The sequence below is a fragment of the Asterias rubens genome, chromosome 9 (assembly GCF_902459465.1).
Source record: "Asterias rubens chromosome 9, eAstRub1.3, whole genome shotgun sequence".
Classification (NCBI taxonomy): Eukaryota; Metazoa; Echinodermata; class Asteroidea; order Forcipulatida; family Asteriidae; genus Asterias; species Asterias rubens.
In genome coordinates this window covers 15,981,211-16,005,446 of record NC_047070.1, presented here as the reverse complement: position 1 = coordinate 16,005,446, position 24,236 = coordinate 15,981,211, and the positions used below count along the sequence as shown (strand labels likewise).

Genomic DNA, 24,236 nt, shown 5'->3' with positions numbered 1-24,236 from the left:
TCAAAAAAAAGACAACAAATGAGGGCCTAAAGTAGATGTTATTAATGATAAGTCTACGCCAAAACACATTTCTTCGAATTAATATTAATTTGAAGTAGATGACAAGTCTATTAACCCCATGTTCCAAGTAATATGAATTTTAAGATGTAAAGTGACTCTTTTTTCTCCAAAGTGACATGCCTTTTCCTTGAAGTAGGCCTACACTTAACTGTTATTCACAATTGAAATCATAAAAAAAAATGAATTCATTCAATAAAATGAGATTAATTTTCAATGAGAAAGTCTTATAATTTTCTTTGTGTTAATATAAATTTAAAGTAGGCCTAATTGCTGTTTTCTTTCCGTTCCTTGTCTTCCTTGATGTAGGTCTATAAAATAGGCAACTTTTTAATCAGAATTGGACGAAAACCAAATGTATAGGCCTAAAATAAGATAATTTTCCTATGAATGATTTTAACATCAAAAATAGATTCCCGAGAATTAATATGATGACATTTATCTAGGCCTAATAATGGGATTATTTTCCCCATAAATATATGATCTAAATACCTTAAAGAACTATTCAGAGCACTTTTTTGGCAATGGTGAGGAAGAGCTGGCTGTGTGGGGAAATGGAGGAGGCCGGTTTCAAAAAATAAAAAAATCAGGATGAATCACAATTTTGTTTTGTAGAAAATGTATAAACTTTATCGCATATTCTAAACTTTTACATGCGTTCCTGTTCACATTAAGAGACATAACTTGTTTCTTAATACACATGAATATACCAACAATATCTTTTCAGAATCTAATGTTTTATCTTTACTTCTCAGGTCCTGAATTTGTGGTTCATGAAAAAATATGTGAAAGAAATCTTCTCTCTTTTGCCATGGAAATGATAGACAGCTGATCCTTCCAAAGGACACGAATTCTCTCAAGGTATTGCTCAAAATCAAGATTTGAATCTGCATAGGATGGATATAGGCCTATAAAATGGCAACATGTGGAACATATCAAAACCTTGTCTGTGTATTGTTAGGAATTAGTAAACTTCCACCGGGTGTGAAACTTGATTATCATTATCTGTAATAATACTTGGTTATTAAAAATAAAGACCAAAGACCAAACTGCATAAAGCAGTTGTTTGTGCTCCTGTATAACCATTTCTACCTTCCTGGGATAAGCACCTAGGTTCAGGTTTTTCGTTGTGTATGTGGTTTACATGCATTGATAACAATTACACTGTAATACACTTGGTGAATTTTTGTATTTGAAGAAAAAAGAGGATGTAACTGCATAAAGCAGTTGTTTTCCCTTGTGATCATTTCTACCTCCCTATAATACTTGCTGTATATGGTTTAGATGCATTGGAATAGCGCCCTCTATAGACACAACAAACTTTATAATAAAAACATTTTTTTTGCTGAGGGTAGGGCGGCAATAGGAGTATGCTGTCTGTAATCTTTGATTTGTCAAGTTTGTCTATAATTTAAATTGAAGAGATTTTTATCAAATCAAAGTTAGATTGACAGAGTTGAATTTTGAAATCAAATTTAAGCAATATTGGAAACAAAAACAATAATATAAAACAGTTCTATCACCAAGTTGCTGAGAGATGAAGGACCAAGATTACACTCATGAGGTAATTAGATGGTTTTCCTTAAAAAAAAAAAAACCTCCATAATTCCATTGTTTCTGCTGCAAACTACTTTTATTCAAGACTGAATTGATGTAGGCCTGTACAACCAGGTACATTAGTTTAGCCTAGATACAAGATTATCTGGTTTGAAGCCAAATACATTATAGTATTATTAATATTCTTTGCCAGTCTATCCGCCAATATGAAGACTATTAAGAAGGTGCATAGCGCCCCCAACGTATCAAAATGGCTAATGTGCAAGATACAGAAACTACAAAACCAATTTGGTCAGCTGTAAAATTTATGATGTACAAAAAAATACTTAAACGCTTCTAAGAATTTCCACTCAAACATGAACGTCGTGGTTATAAATTAGTTTACTTTTTATTTAATGTATTTGGGTATCATAGCCGAGGGGGGGGGGGGGGGGGGTCACGGTAACTTTACTATCATTGGGGGCGGGGCACTTTCATTTCCCCTCCTAATTATTTTTTTGTGACAAACGATTTCAGGCCGAAAAGGGAACCGAATGGATATTAAACGTAGGCCTACTGTCTGACACTTATGTAAGCTTAACTGATTGTCACCATGCCCGAGTAAGTATAATCTTATTTTTGTTTTATTTATAAAAGAAGAAATTTGATAATTATGCAGAATTGCCGGTTCGTGGATCATTCACGCACGACAGTCAGATTCCTCTTCTGCCAAAACACGCAAAATCATTGGACAACAATTCTGACGTCATTTATAAACAGACACAACCACTTTGTAGTAGGGGTGGTCAATTGAAACTTAACATAACTACCTCATCTTTTAACATTTTAAACCTTGTCTTTAAGCATTTATTTTGTAAGTTGAACAATAGATCATGTCTAAAAAACTATTTATTATAGTTTATTTAACTTCTATTGAATGATATCGTAGATTTGTAGATCTTTTTATTGAACTTCACACTGTGACACTGTTGACATTTGTGTAGCCCAGCATGCAGGGATATCCATTCATTACTTTCGTCTCTCGCATAAACACACGTACGGACCGGACGTACGTCGACATCATCAAGGAGCAACTCTCTGCATATAGCATACATGCACAAAACTACGGCAAAGAATAACTGCCACTTGCCGCTCGGATATCGTGCGTGGAAGTTGATGAATGGAAATGGCTGGATCTTGCAAAGTTGAGGTAATTTCTAAAATGATATCCATTATCAAAATGTATGTGTGGTTTGTTTTTTTAATTGCCGTGTGAGCTCTAGAAATGTTGCTTTGCAGAATAAATTACAGTTAACAGTTCATGACAAGTATCCATGTCAACGAGCGAGAGCAGTTCAAAATGTTGTCGAATTACTTTTCTTCAGCGACAGATCACACTAGTGACTAACTAACTACTATATTATAGCATGGAGCAAGTATAATACTCCTAGTCCTACACTGCAGAAGGTATTGCCTTGGCGTCGTTTGAGGGAGCTAATCCAGTTTCCAAACTGGCTGGATATTTCTTTTAGGGTTTGACAACCTTCCATACGTGTTGTGTGTGGTCGTTTGGGGGAGGTTGAGCCAACAAAAAGAAAAATGGACTCCATCTTGTGTAAAGGGTGGGGGGGGGGGGGGGCACATCAGGTCTGGTCTGGTTTGACCATGGAGGAAGAAAATTCTTCCTCCATGGTTTGACCATGGTGTTGACCATTATTTATTATAGAGCATGAATGGCATACGGACATGACAGAAAGTGATCACCCTGACCCGAGTTCTTTAAATAAATTAAATGTTGATGATTTAGTGAAAGTTTGTGTAATTTTTGCAATTTTGCAAGTTTCACCTTTTATTTTTTACTCCGACTCAGTTGAGTTTGTTATGGCCATGCCCATAAACACATTTGTCATGTGTGTGCCACTTTTACGAATTATTGTAATGTTAGTGGAGTGTTCTACGACTCAGTGTCTACTCTACATTTTGGCCCCAGTTGCCTTCTGACCTTTGACAGCTAGTATGCAAAAAACTCTGATGAAAGATTTTATATTTTAAATGTATGGGAATAAAAAAATTCTGTTTGAAATTCTTTCAAATACATGGTTGAGCCTGTCTTATGATTATTCAATGCATCACCAAAAGCACAGAGATTCGTATTGCATTCCCCTTTTGTGAAAGATAATTGTACTGTAAATAGTCAGTTCGGAAAAATGTTACCACCTCGCCACAATTTCTTCACGTTTTTTTCTCTCTCTTTTCCCTGGATGTATGAATGCAATAACCCATCCTCTAAGGTTAGAAAGCAGTTCAGTGTATCTGAGCTTATTTAGGGTGGGTAAATTGGTGGCATGGTGCGGAAAATTATCAGTCAATTCATCAATTTCCTTTTTGAAAAGCAAATTGCAGAAATAATTGTATTTTAATATTTTAATAAACTTATTAAACTTTTAATAAACAAAACAGTGCTCAGCTACAAATACTAAAAAATTAAAAACCTGACATTGTCCTGAATGCCTTTCCCCCGGTGTATCTCCAAGTTTTTCAAGTGAGTGAAAACATTAAACAAATTAATAAGCATAACGCTGTACATGCCCTAATAGATACCATTAAAACTTGTCAAACAGATTAATTGACTTTCAGATGATCGCATCATCAGTTAAGTTATTATTAATTTCCGAGAATTATTGTAACTATGTGGCGTGATCATGTAGGAAGTGATGATAATTTATGATGCATTAAACCATATTTAACATTGTTTTAAAAGGCTGTGGTCTAGCCAGTGAGGTATGTTTCAGTGATAACCCACAATGTATGAATGAATGATGAAGACTACTGGGCGCGCCTGCAACGTGGCCTGACATGTGCAATGCTAGCATGTATATGTACTCCCATATCTTTGTGGATCCATAGTATGGTACATGGATACCCCACAGCTAGCTGCACAATGTTGTGGCTGTTGATTTGAGACTGCTTGGTAATGGAATGGCATGGACAACATGCACTAGACAACATTATAATTGTACACCCAATCCAACTACAGACTAGACAGGTACTGGTACACATTGATCATGCTTGAATGGGTTCCCTGGTGAACTGCACCATGTAATACATTACTATGCACTATGATACTCACTTCGTGCATACTGCAATTGTACAGTGGAGTCGTACAGTATGGTACTGTACACATGGTACATCCAAAAGAATTGTGCTTTTAATGTTTATTGCCTGTTTTCTTTGAACTATTTGGAAGTTGTGTAGCTGTTTACTTGTGTTACAAGAGTATTATTACACTGACAACTATCAAGGTAGCACACATGGGTAAAGAAATACGTCCTACACATTTACAACGTCCATGGTCATTTACTTCCTCCATGTGATATGCATGGTTTATGCAAACTGTACAATGTAAAGTGTACACATGTGAATGTACATGTACAAGGTACAATTAAAAAAACTGAGTACAGAGATACATCAAACATTCAATGAATAGTTTATACAGTGTATGACAAAATAAGGTATAGGGCCCACCATCTTTTGAAAAGAATTTCTTACTATTGAGGCAATATAGAACCTTACGATCCATAGGCCTACATAATTAACTGTATTGTTTGGTATACATGTACCTACAGTATTCATCCTCAAAATTTAGTTTAAATTCAGGAAACAACGTTGGTCTAAATACTATGATTTTTCTAGTTTTTATAATTGCATGCAGGCCTGTATGCTTCGTTTCTGGAGCAAAGACACCAATGCATTTTTTCCTTGAAAGGGCACCCTAAGAAGTAATTTGACATTTCTATTGTACATGTAGGCCTAGGCCCTATGCATTTCAAGGGCACCAAGGCAATGACTAATGGGGCAAATATCAGGCCTGTGCTTGCAAGAACAGCCCCCTCTTAATCATGCTTGCAAGAACACCCCCTCTTATTTTAATCAAAAACAATATTTAATTGTCAGATATCAGGAATGTGTTTTTTTCCCCTCCAAAAGTTCGCATCCATTGTTATGCCAGAGTATAATTTTCTCTGAAACACAATTCCCTGTGTTGCATTTCATCTATTTATCTTTCGACTTGTTTACACTGTTGGCTGCAACATATCCTATAAACGTGGTGATATTTGTTCAAGTTAAAGCCATTATACACTTTCGGTACAGAAAAGAAGAAAAACAGTTCACAGATTTGCAAATAACTTACAGGGTTTACAAAAGGTAATGGTGAAAGACTTCTCTTGAAATATTATTCCATGAAATGCTTTACTTTTTGAGAAAACATTAAAACAATATAAATTCTCGATAGCGAGAATTACAGATTTATTTTAAACACATGTCATGACACGTCGAAACATGCGGAAACAAGAGTGGGTTTTCCCGTTATTTTCTCCCGACTCCGATGACCGATTGAGCCTAAATTTTCTCAGGTTTGTTATTTTATACATAAGTTGTGATACACGAAGTGTGGGACTTGGACAATACTGTTTACCGAAAGTGTATAATGGCTTTAACAACAACAATCACTCTTCCCACCAGTGCAGCATTCTGCCTGCCACTTGGTGGATCATTGGCCTTCATAATTGCCAACACACCCACCAAGAGGGTCCATGGCTCACTACACATGTGCTAAAATCCACAATAGTCCAGGTCATGTTGCTGTTTTTAGGATTGCCAACTGGGTAGACGGATTAAAGGGTCACACCACTCACTCTTGGGTGATAAAGTTTGTGGCCCAAACTAACTGCTCCAGGGTGAGACTTAGAGCAGTGAATACCGTTGTACTTTATCTTGTTGTGATTTCTGTGTGGATACACGAAAAAATAACATACCCCTAAAAGGCCGCTTATTAAAAATATACAAATACAATCAGTAGTTGTAAACTTTCACACAGTGTGCCTCGAAGTGTAAAATGCTTTAAAATTCCAACAAGTAAATCTGCCACAATATTTTGACTGTTTGGACAGAATAACTTAAATCATAGGGATGGTTACAACATTGTTGGTAATAACTTGATGACATTCAAATTGAAAGCTTAGGGGTCTCTGTGACATGGTAAGAAAAGTAGGGATACCCTAATGCTTTCCCTTTAAGTACATGCACTCATTTCTGTAGTGAAATGTTACATTTCCAGGCCAAAATGTTTTCATCAAGCACTGTTTGTGTTAGGAATAGACCTTTTCCCAAATATCTACTGTGTAAGCATTTTTGGGGGTCATGATTCATTGATTAGTATTAGAATAATGTTAAGAACATCATGGAAAGTATGCTTGCAAATGTTGTGACGTTGAGTATTTTTAAAGGAAAATGCCTGTTAAGTGTTGGATTAAACCATAGTAAACAAGACTGTCATGTGCTACACATTTTGCTGCAAATTATGTCATGTGACGGTATCTGGTATCCCTGTGTGTAGGCTATTAACAGCAATACATGTATGATGTACTCTAAATTCTCACTTAGATTATTCTGTCTTTCAAGACTTGCTTTGATTATCAAGGCTTGCTTTGATTACTTGATTTGAAGGGAGTTAAACAAGATGGCTGATCCATGAATCAGCCTTTCACTCATTGTCCATGCTGTCCATGCGAGGAGTGTATGGGATACACAGTGAAGCATTGCACTGATGTTGTGTATTGAGGCCCCACTGCTGTGTGTCTGTTAGATCATTGGGTCCTTTTTATTATGCAAAATGACCCTCTGGACTGAACTGCAAGCCCAAGTCCAGTCTGCACTCCTGCAATCTGTTTAGTGTCGGCCAAATTGTAAATCAGCATCCAGCCCCCGATTTCACGAAGCGCTGCGACGCGTCGCAAGTGCAAGTTGCGACCGGTTACACGTCGTAAGTTGCGATGCGTATGAAATCGTGTCTTAGGTCTGCGACGCATCGCAAACCCTACGATGCGTCGCTACTTGCGATGAGTTTCGTGAAATCGGGGGCAGGTCTATCATTCTCTACCTTGTTAGGTTTTGGTAGGATTGAACTACGTGCATAATTTTTTTGTAAATTTGGGTTTAACGAACACTCTGTGTAGTGGTAAACAAACCGTGCCAAGGTACGGTACGGTACGGTGCTTTCTTTTAATGTCAATGACGTACTGTTTATCATGGTATAAGTCATTCATTAGTCAAAATCTAATGTTGCAACTTTGTAACTTTACAAAGTTTTAACCTTTAGGTTAAAACACAGTACCTCAGGTAAGTCCAACCATGGAGGAAGAAATTAAGAATAAATTTCTTCCTTCATGTCTCCAACTGAGATCTCATCAAGTCAAGTAAAATCTCATAGAATATTTGTAGGCCTCTACACTCTAGATTATTACCGTAGATGTTCTACAATCACCAATTGTGCAATATATATTGCACTTCTTGTATTTTGTGAAATTCAGTTCCTGTTTTGAGAAGACATCCTTGCATAAAAAATGTAGGCCCTTCATAAATAACATCCTTGAGAATCGTGTTAACACAATTTTGCATTAAAATGGAAGTGGAAAGAATTTGTCATCTTTGTTCACAAGTTTAGACTGAAGTATTTGTTGCAGCTGGCTACATGGTATTCATAGTCTATTTCAAACGGACTGTGAAAAGCAATTCAGTTTGTATTGTTGTCATAAATTATAGTAGAGCCTGCATGAGAAAAAAAATTGTCCTCGTACAGTGTACATGGTGTAATGCAGAAAACAGGCAATGCAAGCAGAACAAATATGTAGAGAGAGAAAAAAGGGAGAACAGGGCATGCTGCAAACTGGCAGGGACAAAGGTTTCTGCTGTTGGTACCATGTTTGTACCCTCTATGTGCCAAGGTGTATAGTATCTACCCTGTGGATCTGAAAATTTCCTATCCCCTCCAAGCTACATGCACACACACTTCTCATGGCCAGCTGATTATTAAATATTACAAGCATTCCTATGCCTGTGAGTTTACCCTGGTTTTAGTGTTATTCAATCTTGCCAAAAGTGCCTTAGTGAAACCATGTGAAACAGGCCAGAGATAGGAACCAAACTCCATGGAATTCTAATGTTTGCTTGCTAGTCAGTTCTGAAGTGGTGTGCATGTGCCATTGTGTGCTTATGTCAGGGTTTAAGTTGGTTTTCTACAATTGGGTTGGTCCAAGTACCTCCATGGTCCAAGTGTCTCTAAAAAAAACCTTAACCCAAAACAAAAACTGGGACAGAGCAAGTGAGAGGTTATGGATTGTTGAACCTTTCCTTGGATTAAAGTTTAAATTTCAAGTTTAGCATTTTCAATGTAGAAAGGAGCTTCAAAAGAACTATTATTCCCACCTTGTGTTCAGTCTGCTTGTGTTTTGTACAAAATAATGTGTTTTCTGATGTTAATGTACAATCCAGAGTGATAAATGTTCAGCAGTATCTCTTCCTCATCATGTAGTTCATACATTTATCAGTGCAGTAATCAAACATATGCACTGACATTCTTTAAGACATTGTAGTTATAATGAAGTATGGCCATTCAAACAAACTAGGACATGGATGCCAATATTATTAATACCTCCACATTTTGCAGGGAATTTTTGTTGATTTCCTTTCAACATCGAGGTTGTTTTTCAGAGGTACTTGTCTTCTTTTATAGTCCGGAGAAGTGCTTGAAACAATCTAGGTTATGTCAACCTCCAGGTTGTCATTTTGAAATGCATGTACAGGAACTATACCAAAGTTGTCCAGTGTTGTTTTTTCCTTTTTAATGGACATGATAAATTACATTAACGGGCATGGTTTGTTACTGATTCCGGTGTCACAAGTAATTATTATCTTTCAGCTGTTCTCTTCAATATCTCAATTGTATTTGGAATGCAGGTGTGCTACTAATAGAATGACATGCCTCAATATAACCCACGGCACCCAAAGCAATTGCCCTGTGCTTTTGCTGTGATGCCCTTTGCAAAGTAAGTTCCAATACAATTTTGAATTTTCCTCAAGGAAGTCAGTGCCCCTTACAACCGGTAAATTGCTGTGCCCCTTACAGAACAAATTAAGGGCTTCTAATGAGATTATTTTGGTATACCAAGTCATTCAACTACTATGTTTTGCATTTTGCAGGGAATTATGCAGTAGCGGGGAGGCTTCATGCCCCTGTCAGCAAGAGGTAGGCTCCAGCTTCATTGGGTGGCTCTGATCTCCAAGGTGTTGGCCAGTTCCCCATGGAAATTCCTCAGGGTAGCTACCACGGGGCCCACTACAACAGCGGGTGCTGGTGTGCCTAGTAAGGTGTTTGGAGATAAATTGGAGGTGTTGTTCATCTGGTGTGTACATGTATAGCAGGGACTGCTGTCTGCCTGGCGGGCCAGCCAAACCTGTTTCTGGACTCGTTGATATTCTTCTTGCTAGCCGCATCAACTTTGATGCATGTAATATGGTGACGGTGATTACTGAGAAACTGCAGAACCAGTCGCTGGACGATGTCAAGTTTGCAGTAGTAAGTATTTTCAAATTTTTTTTTCTCTAAGTTCTAAAGTTGCATTTGTACTGTTTGTCTTGGGGTGAACCTACTGTACAATGTCGTTTAGATGTTTGACTGTATGTACCGATGTAAAAGTTAACATACAGTACATTTTGTGTCATTACCTGCTTTGCTGTTTATCATTCAGTTATTTTTTAAGCAACCAAAAGAACAAGAGCGAATCCTCTAGTACTTTTCTTTTATCAAAGTTCTATTGTAATCAAGAGAGTTCAAGATCCTGTAATCCCCAACATGCCCAATACAGTACTGTTTACTGTGTTCCAATGTAGTGCAATGGCATTCCAAGGTGTTTAACCCCCACTGGTAATCTTTAGGGGCCTGTTCTTGATTTATGTGGAGAAGACACAAAAGGACACCAGGAAAAGGACAACAGGTCTGCTGATGGTGTGTGTTTGTTGGTAAATTGTTATGCAAAGTTAAATTTTGAATAATTGATGGGTGTGGTGTTTCCATGAATATTAATCTAGTTTTAAAGCTGTTTCTAACATTTCATGAAAGTATTGCTCAAACTCACCCAACTGTACAAAAACCATATAGCCTAATCAGCACAAACTTATAAGCTGGAATTTGCTTGATATTTGAACCAATTTACTCAAACTACTCTTTGAAAGAGTGCCACAATGATAGTTTTGCAAAACAAACAAGGATAGCATCCTACTATGTATGTTTTTTTAATATAAGGTGGAAGTGATCAATCCAACTTTTTTATGTGGATAATGAAAACACAATTAAAATTAGTTTCTGTTTGAAATATGAATAACTGGTATTTGAATCTCAAAGTGCAAACCAACACCCCTGAGGGCAGATGCAGTGTTATTTCACATGTCCCAAGTCCCTGAAATATTTGTAGAATGAGCTCAGCAATTCAATTACTTGATTTACTTTTAATACAGCCAAATCTTTGTGTAGGGGACACCCAAGGGGGTGATGAAAAATATATCCCCATTGCTCAGTGTACAAGTGCCTGAAATATCAGAAGATTTAAAGGACTCACAATGGAACTGTCCTCAGTAGCATGGGCGCAAGTAGCAGGTGCTTGCTTTGTCCAGATGCCTACATTAGTTCTGCTGTAGATTTTTATTGTGTCCCCAAAAACCCAACTTTTTTCCCCGGCTGCCAGGGTGATAAGAGTTCTTTCATGAAACTCCTCGTATAAGAATGTAGCTTTTGTTTGGATTATTATCAAATAAAAAACGTACTGAGTTGGTGATATAACCTGAATGGCTAATATGTCACCATTGTTGTATTGATTTTAAGTATGCCGCCAATTAAACCGTAATTTTGTCCCAAAGTGCTTCAGAAAATGTCAGTCTATAGAATGGCTCTTGCCTATTATGTTTAGAGTTGCATGATATAATTGGTTTGCATGGTTGCATTTTAAATTGTTGACGAGGACAATGTCAAATTTTCAGGTTGAAATGCGTATAATTATTAAGATCTGTACATACGTGACTGTCATACATTTGTACTGAAAGAGCACCCAAATATTTTGTGATTTTTGTAATTCTTTAGATATTCTTCTCAATATTAATTTTCAATTAAACTCAAGGGCAGCGAATTAATCAGCAGCACACACTCACAGCAATTACACCCACAGCATTTGCTGTGGTGTGTGGTGCCTTGCGCTTTAACTATGGTGCCCTTTGCAAGGTTTCACTTCAAATTGACTATTTCCTAATAGAAGTGCCCCTTACTAGAAAAAAGGCTGTGCCTGTTCAAGAGCGAAGTTCAATGCCTGAACAGAACTCACCATGGTTATGGTTCGTGTTGGAACTATTTAATGAAACTGCTAGTTTGAATGCTGCTGGAAACTAAAACAAGTAATCAGAGACTGTTTGTCGCCAGCCTCCAAAACCTGACTTTTCATTTCAATCCAGTGTGATTTTTAGTGATACTTATCCAGCCAACAAAATGACATATTGTGGTGAATCTACAATAACTTATATGCCCCCCCTAGTACTTAGTATGTGAACACAATGCAGTACTCCAGTGTTTGTTTTGGCACAGTGCGCCAACAAACACAACCTTTGTGGTTGTAAGGTTTCAAACAGTTTTGGTCATTGCTGCGCTGAAAGATGTTACTATGAATGTGAGTGTTGTTTTTTTAAATGATACTGATTCACTGAGGCAGCAGAAGCAATTCCCTACCATGTGTCCCTCTTGCCTTGGTGCCCCTAGAAACATTCCCCCCAAAATTAACAATTTCCTCATACATGTGCCCTTTACAACGGAGAAAAAACATCGGACCTGCTATGCAATGAATGTACAGTAAATGTTCCTTGTTTTTGCACCTGAAGTCTATTTCTGAAGTTGAATCCAATATAGTTTTCAATTCTTTATGAAAACCGATGGATACAAATGTTGGAGGGAAGTACACTAGAGAATTTGTAGATGTAGCAACTTCTCAGCGAGAGCATGAGCTATGTTTGCTCATTTATTCATTAATCATAGCAGGACACATTCCCTGAGGTGCCAGCATTGACAACTAACCATTCTTGTTTAGATAAAAGGGGGGGGGGGGTTAAGGAAAGAAGAGATGTTTAATAATATGACACCACTGCCTTTTAGAATTATCCCAGTGAAATCTTGGCTCTCATTGCTTTCCTTTAGGCATTCAGTAACTTGCCTGGAGTGAAATTTTACACGTCTAGTGAGTTCTAGTTGTAGAAGATGAATTATGGATACTGGCAGTGCAATCTGATGGAGAGAAGCGGCTTCTTGCAAACACACATTCATTTGAATGGTCTTACAATTTATTTCCAGTAGCGCTCAATGAAACTGACAATCAAACACATCGCACTATACAATCTTCTACAGATTGTTTCCATCGTTTTTTTGTTTACATCGTTTCACTTCCATTTTATAAATTTTCTTCCCGAACTCAGTGTGAAATTGAAAGTAGGCATGCGACTTACCCAAAACAATAATTTGCGCACTGCTGCAGCACTTCAATCACAAAACAAGTGATCATTAACTAGTAGAAAGAAGAATGCCTTAAATTGATTTTGTTTTATTTTGTTCTAAAAAACAAATCTAAATAAATTAAATGATAATAAATCAGGTCTACTTTCTGAAATAGTAGGTGCTTTCGAGTCCAAGTAGCTTTGTAAATCCTTTGCTCTTTATGAATTCATTGAAATTAAAAAGCTATGGAGCATTTGATTATTGTACACAAGTAGGCTACAACAAAACAAAACAGCTCTTTGACATGGGATTCCTTGGAGCAGCAAAAGCAAAGGTATTACTTTGTGCCTCCCACATTGTAAGAAGAATTTGGCGTAATACAAGTGTAGTTAATAATCTTTAATAAAATAAAAATATATAAAAAAGTTGTTATAAGCAGCAGCTGCTTTTGTTTTGATAATCATCCATTGGAAACTAAAGTTCATTGTCTTTAAATAATGCCATTGACCGCACTTTCAAGCTTTCATGCAGAACGGCTATTAATTCGCTACTTATTATCTTTCATTGTTTATGGGAAGTTTTATAACCTGAAATTTCACTCAAGCGTGAAACTGTATTCCATTTAAAAAAAAGTCCTGCTATGCAAAGACCGGAACCATTTGTTTAAAATTAACAGAGATTTGCTCTTTCTTTATGCGTGCGTTTAAAATTGATTTGGGTTGTTAGTATTGGGGGTGTTGATAAAATGATACTGTTGTGTCCCTTCCCCCCCCTTTTTTATGGGGGGTGGGGGGTGTTTGTTGGCACTGCACTCCATTCATTGTTATTGTCTCTATGCATTACAATGAATTATGTTGGGCTGGATACTGCATGATTGTTTGGTTGAGTATTTACAGTGGGCCCCTATTCATTATCTATTACCAGAGCTTGAAAACCTAGTGTTCTGTAGTCGAACTAAGACCAGAAGTTCCTGTTTCATTAACATTCAACTAGGACAAGTTGACATTTCTGTTGAATAAATGCCTTATGACTTACCAGCCAAATTACCCAACACTGTAATGGTAATTAATGTCTGTCAACTTGTTTTTATCAGCTTAATGTTGCATGCCAGAAAAGCAATCAACATGATCAGGGATACAAGGTTTCAGCTGGTCAGCTGAATTCCATGTTGTAGGTTTCTCATCTGTGCCAATGAAAAGGGAAAGTCCAAAGTCTTGCTGTGCCCAGTATCATGCTAGTATCGTCTGTTTTCTTCGAAAAACCACAGCTGCATGTCTGCATACAGTAGGATAATAGCAGTGCAATGCGTGGTTACAACAATAGATGAATTGTTATGGATAGGGCATGGAAAGTTATTTTTTGAAAAGGAAAGGCAATTTTCATTTTGCAAAGGGCACTTCCTCTAAAATTGAAAGTCCACGGAAAACATTTGAAAGAGCATCAAGACTAGGGCAACAGAGGCCATTACCTCTGTGACCTCCATGAATTAAAGGGGCCCGACTATAATATTATGAAATAGACTATAATATTATGAAATATTATAAAACAAAGTGTATTTTGGTCTGAATTGGAGACTTTGGAAAGCACAAAGTCATAGTACACATTAGTATGGAAGCAGACATGCATTGTACGTGTACTAGGAAATCTTCAATTGTTTGTTTTGTTTTAAACACGCGCACATTTCCAAAAACAATGGATTTACCTGGTAAGTCTGCTGCCACCTATGTTTAGGATGGCTTGCAGCATGTTTAGTCTTATGACTCAACTAGATGCATAATTTAGGCCCAATTTCACAGAGAACTTAGATTGATCTTACACTTATTTGTGTGAATTAATCTAAACTGATGTAATTGTAAACAGGTTGTGATGTCATGCTTTCTTCCTCCATGCCATAACTCACTACTGAAAAATGACAACTCATCTTAAGATTAATTTTCCTGCTTTTTGATATAAAACCAAGGGCCCGAATTTCATGGCACTATTTACTGTCAAATTTTGCATTTACGGTGCCCTGGAGAAGCTTGTGAATCTAAAGGACATAAGCGTAGAGCTACGCAGAAAGCTGAGCCACAAGTATAGGCCTTGTACAATTTAATTAAATTGGTTCAGAGTTTATTCAACATGATTAGTGAGGACCACACCCATGTTGCACTCGCCGGTTCTCAATTGGGATATACTTTTACCTTGATTTAAAACAGTTTCTCCCGATGAGGATAATGGTTCCAGATTGGGACACCCTTGGGTAACCATGATACATGTACCTTCTGCCCGTTGTGCATTCATTCAAGGAGTGTGTGCACAACTAGTACACATACCCCCCCCCCCCCTTCACGCTAGTCTTAAACCCCCTTCACATTAGCTGTAGGACCTTTTCATACTAGTCCAATTTCCCAGGAATTTTTCTAGGGAATTTGTGTTGCCCTCTTCACACAAAATTATTAACCCTGTTAAACTCCTGTAAAATAACTTTAAAGTGTGGGAGAAGGGTGTCATAAGTTAACACCAGGGGTTTTCATACTGAGTGTTCACTTGTTGAGGTTAAAGTTCCCTAGGAATTTGCCATGGTTTATTTCCTTGGAACTGCTCTGTAGTGTGAAAAGGGCTTTACATAACATGGGCAATGCATGATAGTTATAAGCACAATGTGTCAGTTTACGGTGCATTTCTACTGGTGTCTCCTCTGTGCCATACAGGTCCAACTTGATTAACAGCAACAGCCCGCAGGCTAACTACAACCATTGAGACATTGAGCCATTTTAAAAGCAGTTTTTTAAAGCTCTTCTATGAACCTATTTGACCACTGACAACTGACAAAACCAATAAACTTGGCTTCAAGCTTATAAAAAAAACACTATATTTTTTGACACTTTGCCCTAAGATAACCAAACATCCATGTATATAAACATTAAATTTGTAATTTCTTTGAGGCAACCCCCACACCCTTATCCCCTATCCTTCGCGTGTGATGTGAATAATTTCCCTCACTAAGGCCAGAAGTGAAAGTTTTAACAAGAGAGGTCCATGCACGGTATATTGATCAGTAGGAAGTCAACTACAGAGGCCATACCATCTAGATCAATAACCACGCAGTCTGATAGTGGAGGATAAAAAACAACTCAGTGGCCACAAAAGTAAATTCAATGCTTGCTTGCTGGGCCGAAGGTTGGGTTTTGACAAGCTGTAAATGCTTGCTTAGCTCCACACAATGGCTTGGTCATTATGGGAGTGTTGTTATTCAAATTGAGTTTTGCTTGTTTAGGATGTAATACTATAGGAGTCTTTTCAAGATTTTTTCTCATTTTGAAAGTATTTTTTTGTGGATTGGGCTTTATTTCAAGACGACAGTTTTTCTGTTGGTCTGGTCCTCCTACATACATGAACAAGGGAGCAAGGTTCTCACTTTTACTGCATTCATGTCTCTGATGCCACAATAAGAAAAATAAAGCCATTTATATGTTATTCATTGAATTATTTAGCAAAAGTTTACAATTTAAATAGATTGATTGAGTTTGCCTGATTGATTTTCCATGAATTTTATAGGCAGCAGATGTTAGATTGAAAATTCATAATGTAAAATGTAAAGTTACTGGGTCTTTTATTGGGTAAACAATGTATATACTAAGGAAACGCATACTGATGCATTCGCAATTTTGTTTTTAATTGTGTCATTAATAAATAATTTACTCTGAAGAGATTTCTATGTAGTATAAATATTTTTTAAATCATCATTGCTCATTTTTCTTGTTGTAGATCCAATAATCAAGAATGTAAAACAAAGATTGAATTTTGTTGTTGTAAAGATTTAGGTTATTCAGATGGTTGTTGTTTGGCGACCTAAATAAGAAAATCACCTGCCAAATGTGGCCTTCGCTTGGAGGACCTGTTTGTTGGGGCCACTGGCAAACCACTGATCATTTTTTGTTGACAATGACATTATTATGACAATTTCTGCATTTTCACCTTGGATGGGGTTTTTTCCTAATGTGACTTGAAACAATGAGTTTGCAGTGCTTATTAAATGTTTTAGACATTGTGTTCAGGTTAAATGAGTTTTCCTTGCTGTATTTGTTACACCAATTAAAATGCTACTGATGTAGTTTTTAACTTGCAACTGAACTTAAATTGTTTTCTATTTTTTCCCTTTCTTTCTCTTGTAGATACCATATCATACTCGAAGTAAAACAAAAGCCAGAGTTTGGCAACAGCAGAGCAAACAGAATGTTGCTCTTGCAGGTGAGTTTGAACGTCAACAAAGGCAACAAAACCCCTATGACTATGTGTATCAATTCCTCTTGTCTTTATTTAATTAATGAACTGTGCATAGACCCTGCCAAAAAAAAGAAGGGGCTGACTGCCAATGCAAGTCTTTTAAGTTTCATGTGTGTCTATATGATGTAATGTAGTAATCCTATGTCATGTACAGCATCAAGCTCCTTTATGTACACCTAAAATGAAAGTTCCAGGTTGTGTAGTCTTTGTGTTATTCACAAGGGATATGATAAGTGCTTCCCAAACATTGTACATGCCTTGCCTTTTGCAAGTCTTGACCTTTTCCTTGGTAGGATCTGTTCACAATATTCAAGACTTCCTTTGAGTCTTAAGACTTGGAGCCCAAAGTCTCATGTCATAGGATGCACCTTTATTATTCTGCAACCATGCGCCTTATCGTGTTCCCTATGTGCATTGTTTTTTATTGATAGTGATTCTCATTGTGACCACAAAGGTGCCTGTTTTTTTTCCCCTTCCTTCTGGTTTTTGCTGTGTTGATTTTAATCATAAGGAACAAGATGGAAGCACTGCCATAAAGGCTCCTTATTAGTTTGAAGTGGTGTTCAAGGTAGTGTGAAGTCATAAGGAGGTTTAGGTTGCTCTATTGTGTGCACACATTTGCATCATTACGTAGCTAAAAAGCATTCCTAGGCGAGATGAGGGGAATCATAATTTATGCACCAGTCAAATTTGGCCTTGGGCTTCATTCTGATTTGCATTCAGTAATTTGTCAACGCTAGGAAAACCAATGGTGACTGCAAGATGAGACATTTTTATCACAACATGTTTCCCCTTTTTCTTTTTCTGCCAAATTTCGATGGAGTAAGAGAAATATTAAAACGTACAATTCACAAGGAAATAAGAAGCACAATAGAATAATTAAAATCATCGTGGCTTATGTTGAATAGGTCAAGACCAATCGGTCATCCAAAGTCTTTAAGCTTGTGTCATCGAATGCAAAAACATACAAAATTATAATGGAGTGCCCTTAAAAAAAAATGCATTTGCGCATCAAATTCAAACAGGAAGTGAATGTCCTTTGATAACTCTGTTTTCTACATGAAGCATGACTTGTTCCTGTAGCTTTTTTGAAAATGGAAGGAAGTAGAATAACGTACATGCATGAAGAAGAAGAATATTTGCCACCCTCAAAGGTTTTGGGTGACGACCACTGCACTTAACACTTCCCGTGTCTGTCTGAGAGCTGTGGGGAGGGGAGGTCATATTGCTTTTTCAGGTCACAATCTGATGAAAGACAAGACAAGTCATTAAGAGGCCACCTTACATGGTGAATTTGGTGGCTCCCAAAATAATGATCAGACTCAAAGAGAAGAGAGTCGTACAGGCTTTGGAGATAGAATACCCCTGGGGTGGGGGGGGGGGGGGGGAGGAGGGGTCTGGCTCTTAGTATTATGACACACAATGTTAATTAAATTGGGTCCCTTGCATTTAATATATGCTGTCACAGTGTTTCAGTGACCATGGTTTGGCTGTGGCGGGCAGACAGTGGTAATCAGGTTCATGTACAGTATACACGTAGGCAGACGGCCTTGGGAAAATGATTTCATTCATTCCTCATACCAATACCATGACCTTACCAAGGGTGTGTGCTCACCAGGGATCACGCTTTTGTTTGTACTAAATAGTGGTCTATACAACTTATGGACCACATACATTGTAGTATCAATTCTGTTAATTTCATTCATTCCTCATATCATACTAGATGTTAAGGGTCTGCGCTCACCAGGATTAAACTAATGTTTGTATTATATAGTGACTCAGTGTCAATTCAGTTAACTTTGTAATTTGGTGCCCAGCATGTAAATGTTTTTCTGTGAATTGAGCTTTGCTAGTCAGGAGACCAACCTGAAATGCAGTCTGATTTTATGATAATGGATAGTGAATTAGGGCTGGCCCATTTATAATGTAGGACTACATCTTTACATGTTTTTTAAACAATTAATACAAAATTTATAAATAAGGAGCAAAATGTGAACATAATTAACGAGGTCAATGAACAAAATGGAAACGAGTATTAGACTGAACGCACTTAAAAACAAACCTCTAATGGGCTAATCAAATGGTTTACTGCAGCTAAGAGTTGCTAGACTTGTAAATTAAAAACAGTACTTGTTGTATATAAAATTCAAACACATTAAAGCCTGATACTTTACAGTGGCAACGAGGGCAATTGCGTCCATGCCCCCTCGTCATTGCCTTGTTGCCCTTGAATTGCTCTGAAGTAGAATAGTTTACAATTTCTTCATAGGGTGCCCTTTTTTGTAAAAGTGAAATGCCTTGCCTGGTTCTTTTGCCCTTTCAAAAACAAAGCACACAAGCCTGCACATTTTACATGCATTTAGATTGCAATTGGTAAAATTGGTAGCCCATGCCTTCTGCTTATAAGTTATAGCGTGATAGTTTCCAATGTTTCTGGAATGAAATTATTTGTCAACAAATCAGTATCAATATTCCCAGGGGCTCTTTGAATGCTCTTTTTCATTCAGTGTCACTGGTCCCCCAGGGTATGCTTAACTGCGAGCGCACCACAAACATTTGTACGCCCTTTTTCACACATTACAATTTTGCTCAGGCTGTTGTCTTCAGTCGTTTTCACTGGCCATTCATCATTCTCATCCTTGTGAATTCAACTGATATGCCTGCGTGTGTAGAGGAGCTGGTACATAGTCTTGGCCTAGTGCCACCTGCCATGCTATTTGCCCCGGCACGCAGTTCACATGAAGGTTCAGTCACAATTTATCCAGGTGCAAGTTTTTATATTAGAAGACTTCATGTTAAATGGCAGCAGCTTGTTCAGCTGATTTCCTGAACCCAGTGTTCTGGGGTTGGCTCAAGTCCAAATGCGTGCCGCCAGATCTTGTTTGTTATGAAGGTGTTTTTGTGAAACAAGGGGAACTGGGTGAGTTAAATGACTGTTCAGTTGACATGTGTTAATTCAGTTATGTCGATGCTGCCATTTCCGCAATTTGCAATCTGGATGCATAGAGGTAAATTAATGTTTGGACCAACTTTAATGACAATTCCAAGCTGTTAAAGAGTGAGCTTAATTTCATTGTGCCAGGAACAAACCATCAATGTTAATCTAGTCAAAGCTTGCTCAAACGTCATGCAGTTGCATTCTTTTATCTTTACTCAAGGAAAACACTGTTAGTTGTCCCTAAAGTCATTAGGCACAAACCAACCCTTAATCTTTATTCAATTCATAAACCTCAGGCGCTAATAAAAGCTAACATATTTTCCTGTAAATACACCTTGGCCAAGAGAAGCAAATTATGGTTAAAAGTCTCTCCCATGTATACATTATGACGCAGCACTGGGAATTGAAACTTGACAAGCTCGCCATTAAACGAGAGTCCTGACGCACATCAATATTCAAATTTGACCTTTGATATTTATATTTATACACTGTCTTGCAGTGTTTGATGCCACAAACTTTCATGTTGCATATATTTTTCTCAAAAGTACAATGGCAGTCCAATGATTAAAAAGAAGTAGTATCCAGTGATACATGGCTTTACCTGACACGTTTTTACTGCCCTCATATTTTCCACTTTGCAATTGGATTTACGCCATTGCTGTTGACAGTAATTTTTGTTTGCGATGTAGCTATCACAAGTACAGTGAACTTTCAATTTTTGTATGCGGGTTGACAGACTCTGGCATTGCCAAACATCATTTATATCATTATTTATTTGCCAAAGAGATGATATTACCTGATAAAGGAGCAGTTTTATCACTGTACTATTATAAACTACGTACTTTGAGTTTCTGTTTTGAAAGGCCAAACATGGTTTGAGAACAATCTACCAGAAGCTGAACCAAAACAAGGACAAGGAGAGTGAGCAAAACCACAAAAAATTTTAACAAATAAACTAACATTTTAAAGAAGGGTTCTGAAAATATGCATTCAAATTTTCAGGATAATTGCCAATGGGCTTGATAAGATGTGTTATTATTTGTTATTATTTTGTGTGTTTGCATGAAATTGATACGTATGAACCTCCCAGCACATACTCATAATCTTAGCTGTTTACATTTTGCCAAGATTTAATCTTTTCATCTGATCCCAAGCTAAAGATAAACTAACGTTTGTTTCTAAACAAGAGGGAAATCTTCAGGATCTCTTATAATGTAACTACTTTATGCACTGACTGTACATGTTCGTCTGCCAACTCATCACTAATCATGGTCTAAACTACCATAATTTAGGCAGGGGTGACGAGTGGAATTCACAACCTGACTTGTTGTGCTGTTAATCCCTGTCATACCAACAATACTCATAAGTTATAAATTTATGCACGTTACAATCAATGCTGTAGTGTGACTTTCTCTGTGTGGTTGGCTTCCGTGTAAAGTTCTCGCCTCTCACCACTGGTTCGATTTGCTTCGGCCAAATGTGAGTACAGGTGTGCATTGGTTCTCTTTTATGCCAAAATGGTTTTTCTCCAGGCCCAATGGTTTTTCTTCGGAACAATCAAGCATCTTTGATCTCAGGCTGTGATTCGTGTTCGCATGGGTCGACATAGGCTGGCTGCGGCATCCTTTTCAATTCAGCTTTTTAGCTGCGAGTAAGGATGATTAGCCTCCCAAATTATTATTAGTACCATTTATATGCAATCTGCTGTTTATGCTAGTCATTAATATTAACATATTTTAAAATATTTTTCTCTCTGTTTAGTTGCCGGCTGTAAAGGTCCCTCCACACAGGTAACCAGTCAAGAGAAACCAACACCCGAACAGCCAGGTAGATCACATCCTACGACGGCCCAGAACACAGGCACCATTCCAAGTAAAACGCTGCTAAATGTTAGAGAAAACAACGCCATCAATGAAGCATGCTCCATCACGCCACCAGCGCCCCCAAAGAAGAGACACTGTCGATCTCTCTCGACAGGCGAACTCATAGAACGCAAGTGGAAGCCTCGGTCTTCTAAAATCTGGCGGACTCCCTCACAGGGGAAGCGGAAATGTGAGAGTCATCAGCTGCACAGCCATCAAAAGGGAGGAAACACCATTGGACTCTCTGGTATTCCAAGCAGCTCTGGATTGAATCCATCTGTCAATGAGTTCTCAACACCACCAGAGTCCCCCATACCAAGACCTACCTCTTCGGCTTCTTGGGATGGGGCCATCTCAGGCATCCCTTTCTGGCTGGAGTATGCCTCTTTTAGACCCGTGCTTTCACCTCGGGCCCAGAGTCTGTCATTTTCAGAGGATAAGGCTTCAGAGAGTTCAGGATCGGTGTGCTCGTTCACCGGGAGCACGGACTCTGAACTGGACCGGGGAGTGGTTCCTCAGAGGTGCCACTCGCACCCCTCGGTTAGGAAAAGTGGAAAGAAGCGACGCAGGGAGGAGGAAGCTCGACCAAAACTGGATTTGTTCAAAATGGAAGAGGTAAGTGTCTGATTTCAAAAGTTCCTTTAAATTGTTTAATTTTTGGCTCCCTTCTTGAATTCACCAAACTGTTCCTGTTTGGGATCAATCAACACCATCTTTCCAGGATTGCCACTGCTCCGCAATTGCTATCAATTTAGCTGCTGGTGGGGTAGTAGTAGCAAGCGACTGACAGTAACATGAAGGGTCTCTTTCACTGGAAGATAAAAATCAAGTGAACAAATTGAAACTAGAGATTTTTGTGTTTCATCTTCTGCTTTGCATACGTGAATCTTTCACTGTTCAATTGCATTATGCCACAGTTCCACACCTGTGGACAGGTGTGGATGTATTATAGATAGAACTTGAAAGCAATAGCGATGACCCATTTTGTAAAGGTTAAAACATGTCAAATCCATACTTCTAACCTCATTTGATGGTCCTTGGAAACACTGTGGTGACACTTTATTTTCATAACATGTTCATGTATACAAAAATGTAATTACAGGCACACACGTAACCTTATTGTGACCGATTCTTCTGGATGTAACTAGGCCAAGTACATTGTGCAGTAACGTCAGTGTCTGTCTGAGTTGTATTAAATAATAATGAGTCATCACTGTAGCGCTGCGTGTTATTCTTCAATGAAGCCGGCGGACAGCAAGATGTACAATCAAATTGACATTGTACTATTCTTGATTGTTTGAAAGGAGGGGGGTAAAACCGACCTAGTTTCATGCATAATTAATTCAGCTTGTAGTTTAAAAGGATCCTTACCTTGGCCTCTGGCCATTAGGCAACTAAAGTGGGACAGCCTGCGCTTTTTTTAGTCCCCTGGAGAATTGCACAGGGTTCCTTTCGGTCTTTGTAGTTTTAATTAAATGGATGGTTCACTTACATTACCATGTCCAATATTCATGCACTCAAAGATGATTCTAATATAGATCTATACACACACATGATTTTGTTAAGGAAGTGTTCTCTGCAATGTGAAGGAAAGATTAGAAGGGGGGGGTAGAGGGAGATATTAATACCAGCATAAACTGTCTGCATTTTGAGTTATCAATTCAAAATACATTCTAAGCAATATGACACACATCAAATTGGCACAATTCTTTCTATGTGGTATAATCCCCATATTGGAAGTTTATACATACATGAACACACGCATGTATGTGACCGTGCATATGGGGACTTTGCTTTTAATCCTCTGACATGGAGCTCGTGCACGCACATGAAGCCAGGCTAACCTTCATGATGAAAACAGCCGACTCTGTATCATCTCCCTGGCTAATAATATTACATTTTATTGTAAATTTTCATCATGGTCATTTTAATTAGTGAGAAAGTCGTGAAAGTGTGGGCGGTGGAGCTCACGTTCGCAAAAGTAATTGAGACCTACATTTACTGTGTGTGTTGAGGAGATAATTGCATCTGTTTGTTTAGACTGTACATTACATAAAAGATTTCACGATGCGTATACTGTGATGTAGTCGCAATGATCTGGCAATTTTCAAAAACAAATGTACGTTACACATAATTTTTTTTTTAAAGGTGGAGTGTTGTCACTGATAACTACTACAGACCTTCCCTGTTGGGTTTATGACAGGTATGA

At 37.9% G+C, this 24,236-nt stretch overlaps 1 protein-coding gene across 1 annotated transcript; it reads left to right on the top strand.

Moving 5' to 3' along the window:
• The first annotated feature begins 2,645 nt into the window (after positions 1-2,645).
• On the top strand, positions 2,646-23,048 carry LOC117295085 (protein FAM53A-like). The gene is made up of 4 exons (XM_033777655.1): positions 2,646-2,803; positions 9,634-10,009; positions 17,116-17,191; positions 21,927-23,048. Exons 2-4 carry the CDS (start codon positions 9,845-9,847, stop codon positions 22,652-22,654), a joined length of 969 nt encoding a protein of 322 aa, XP_033633546.1. The 5' UTR covers positions 2,646-2,803; positions 9,634-9,844; the 3' UTR covers positions 22,655-23,048.
• Positions 23,049-24,236: the final 1,188 nt, after the last annotated feature.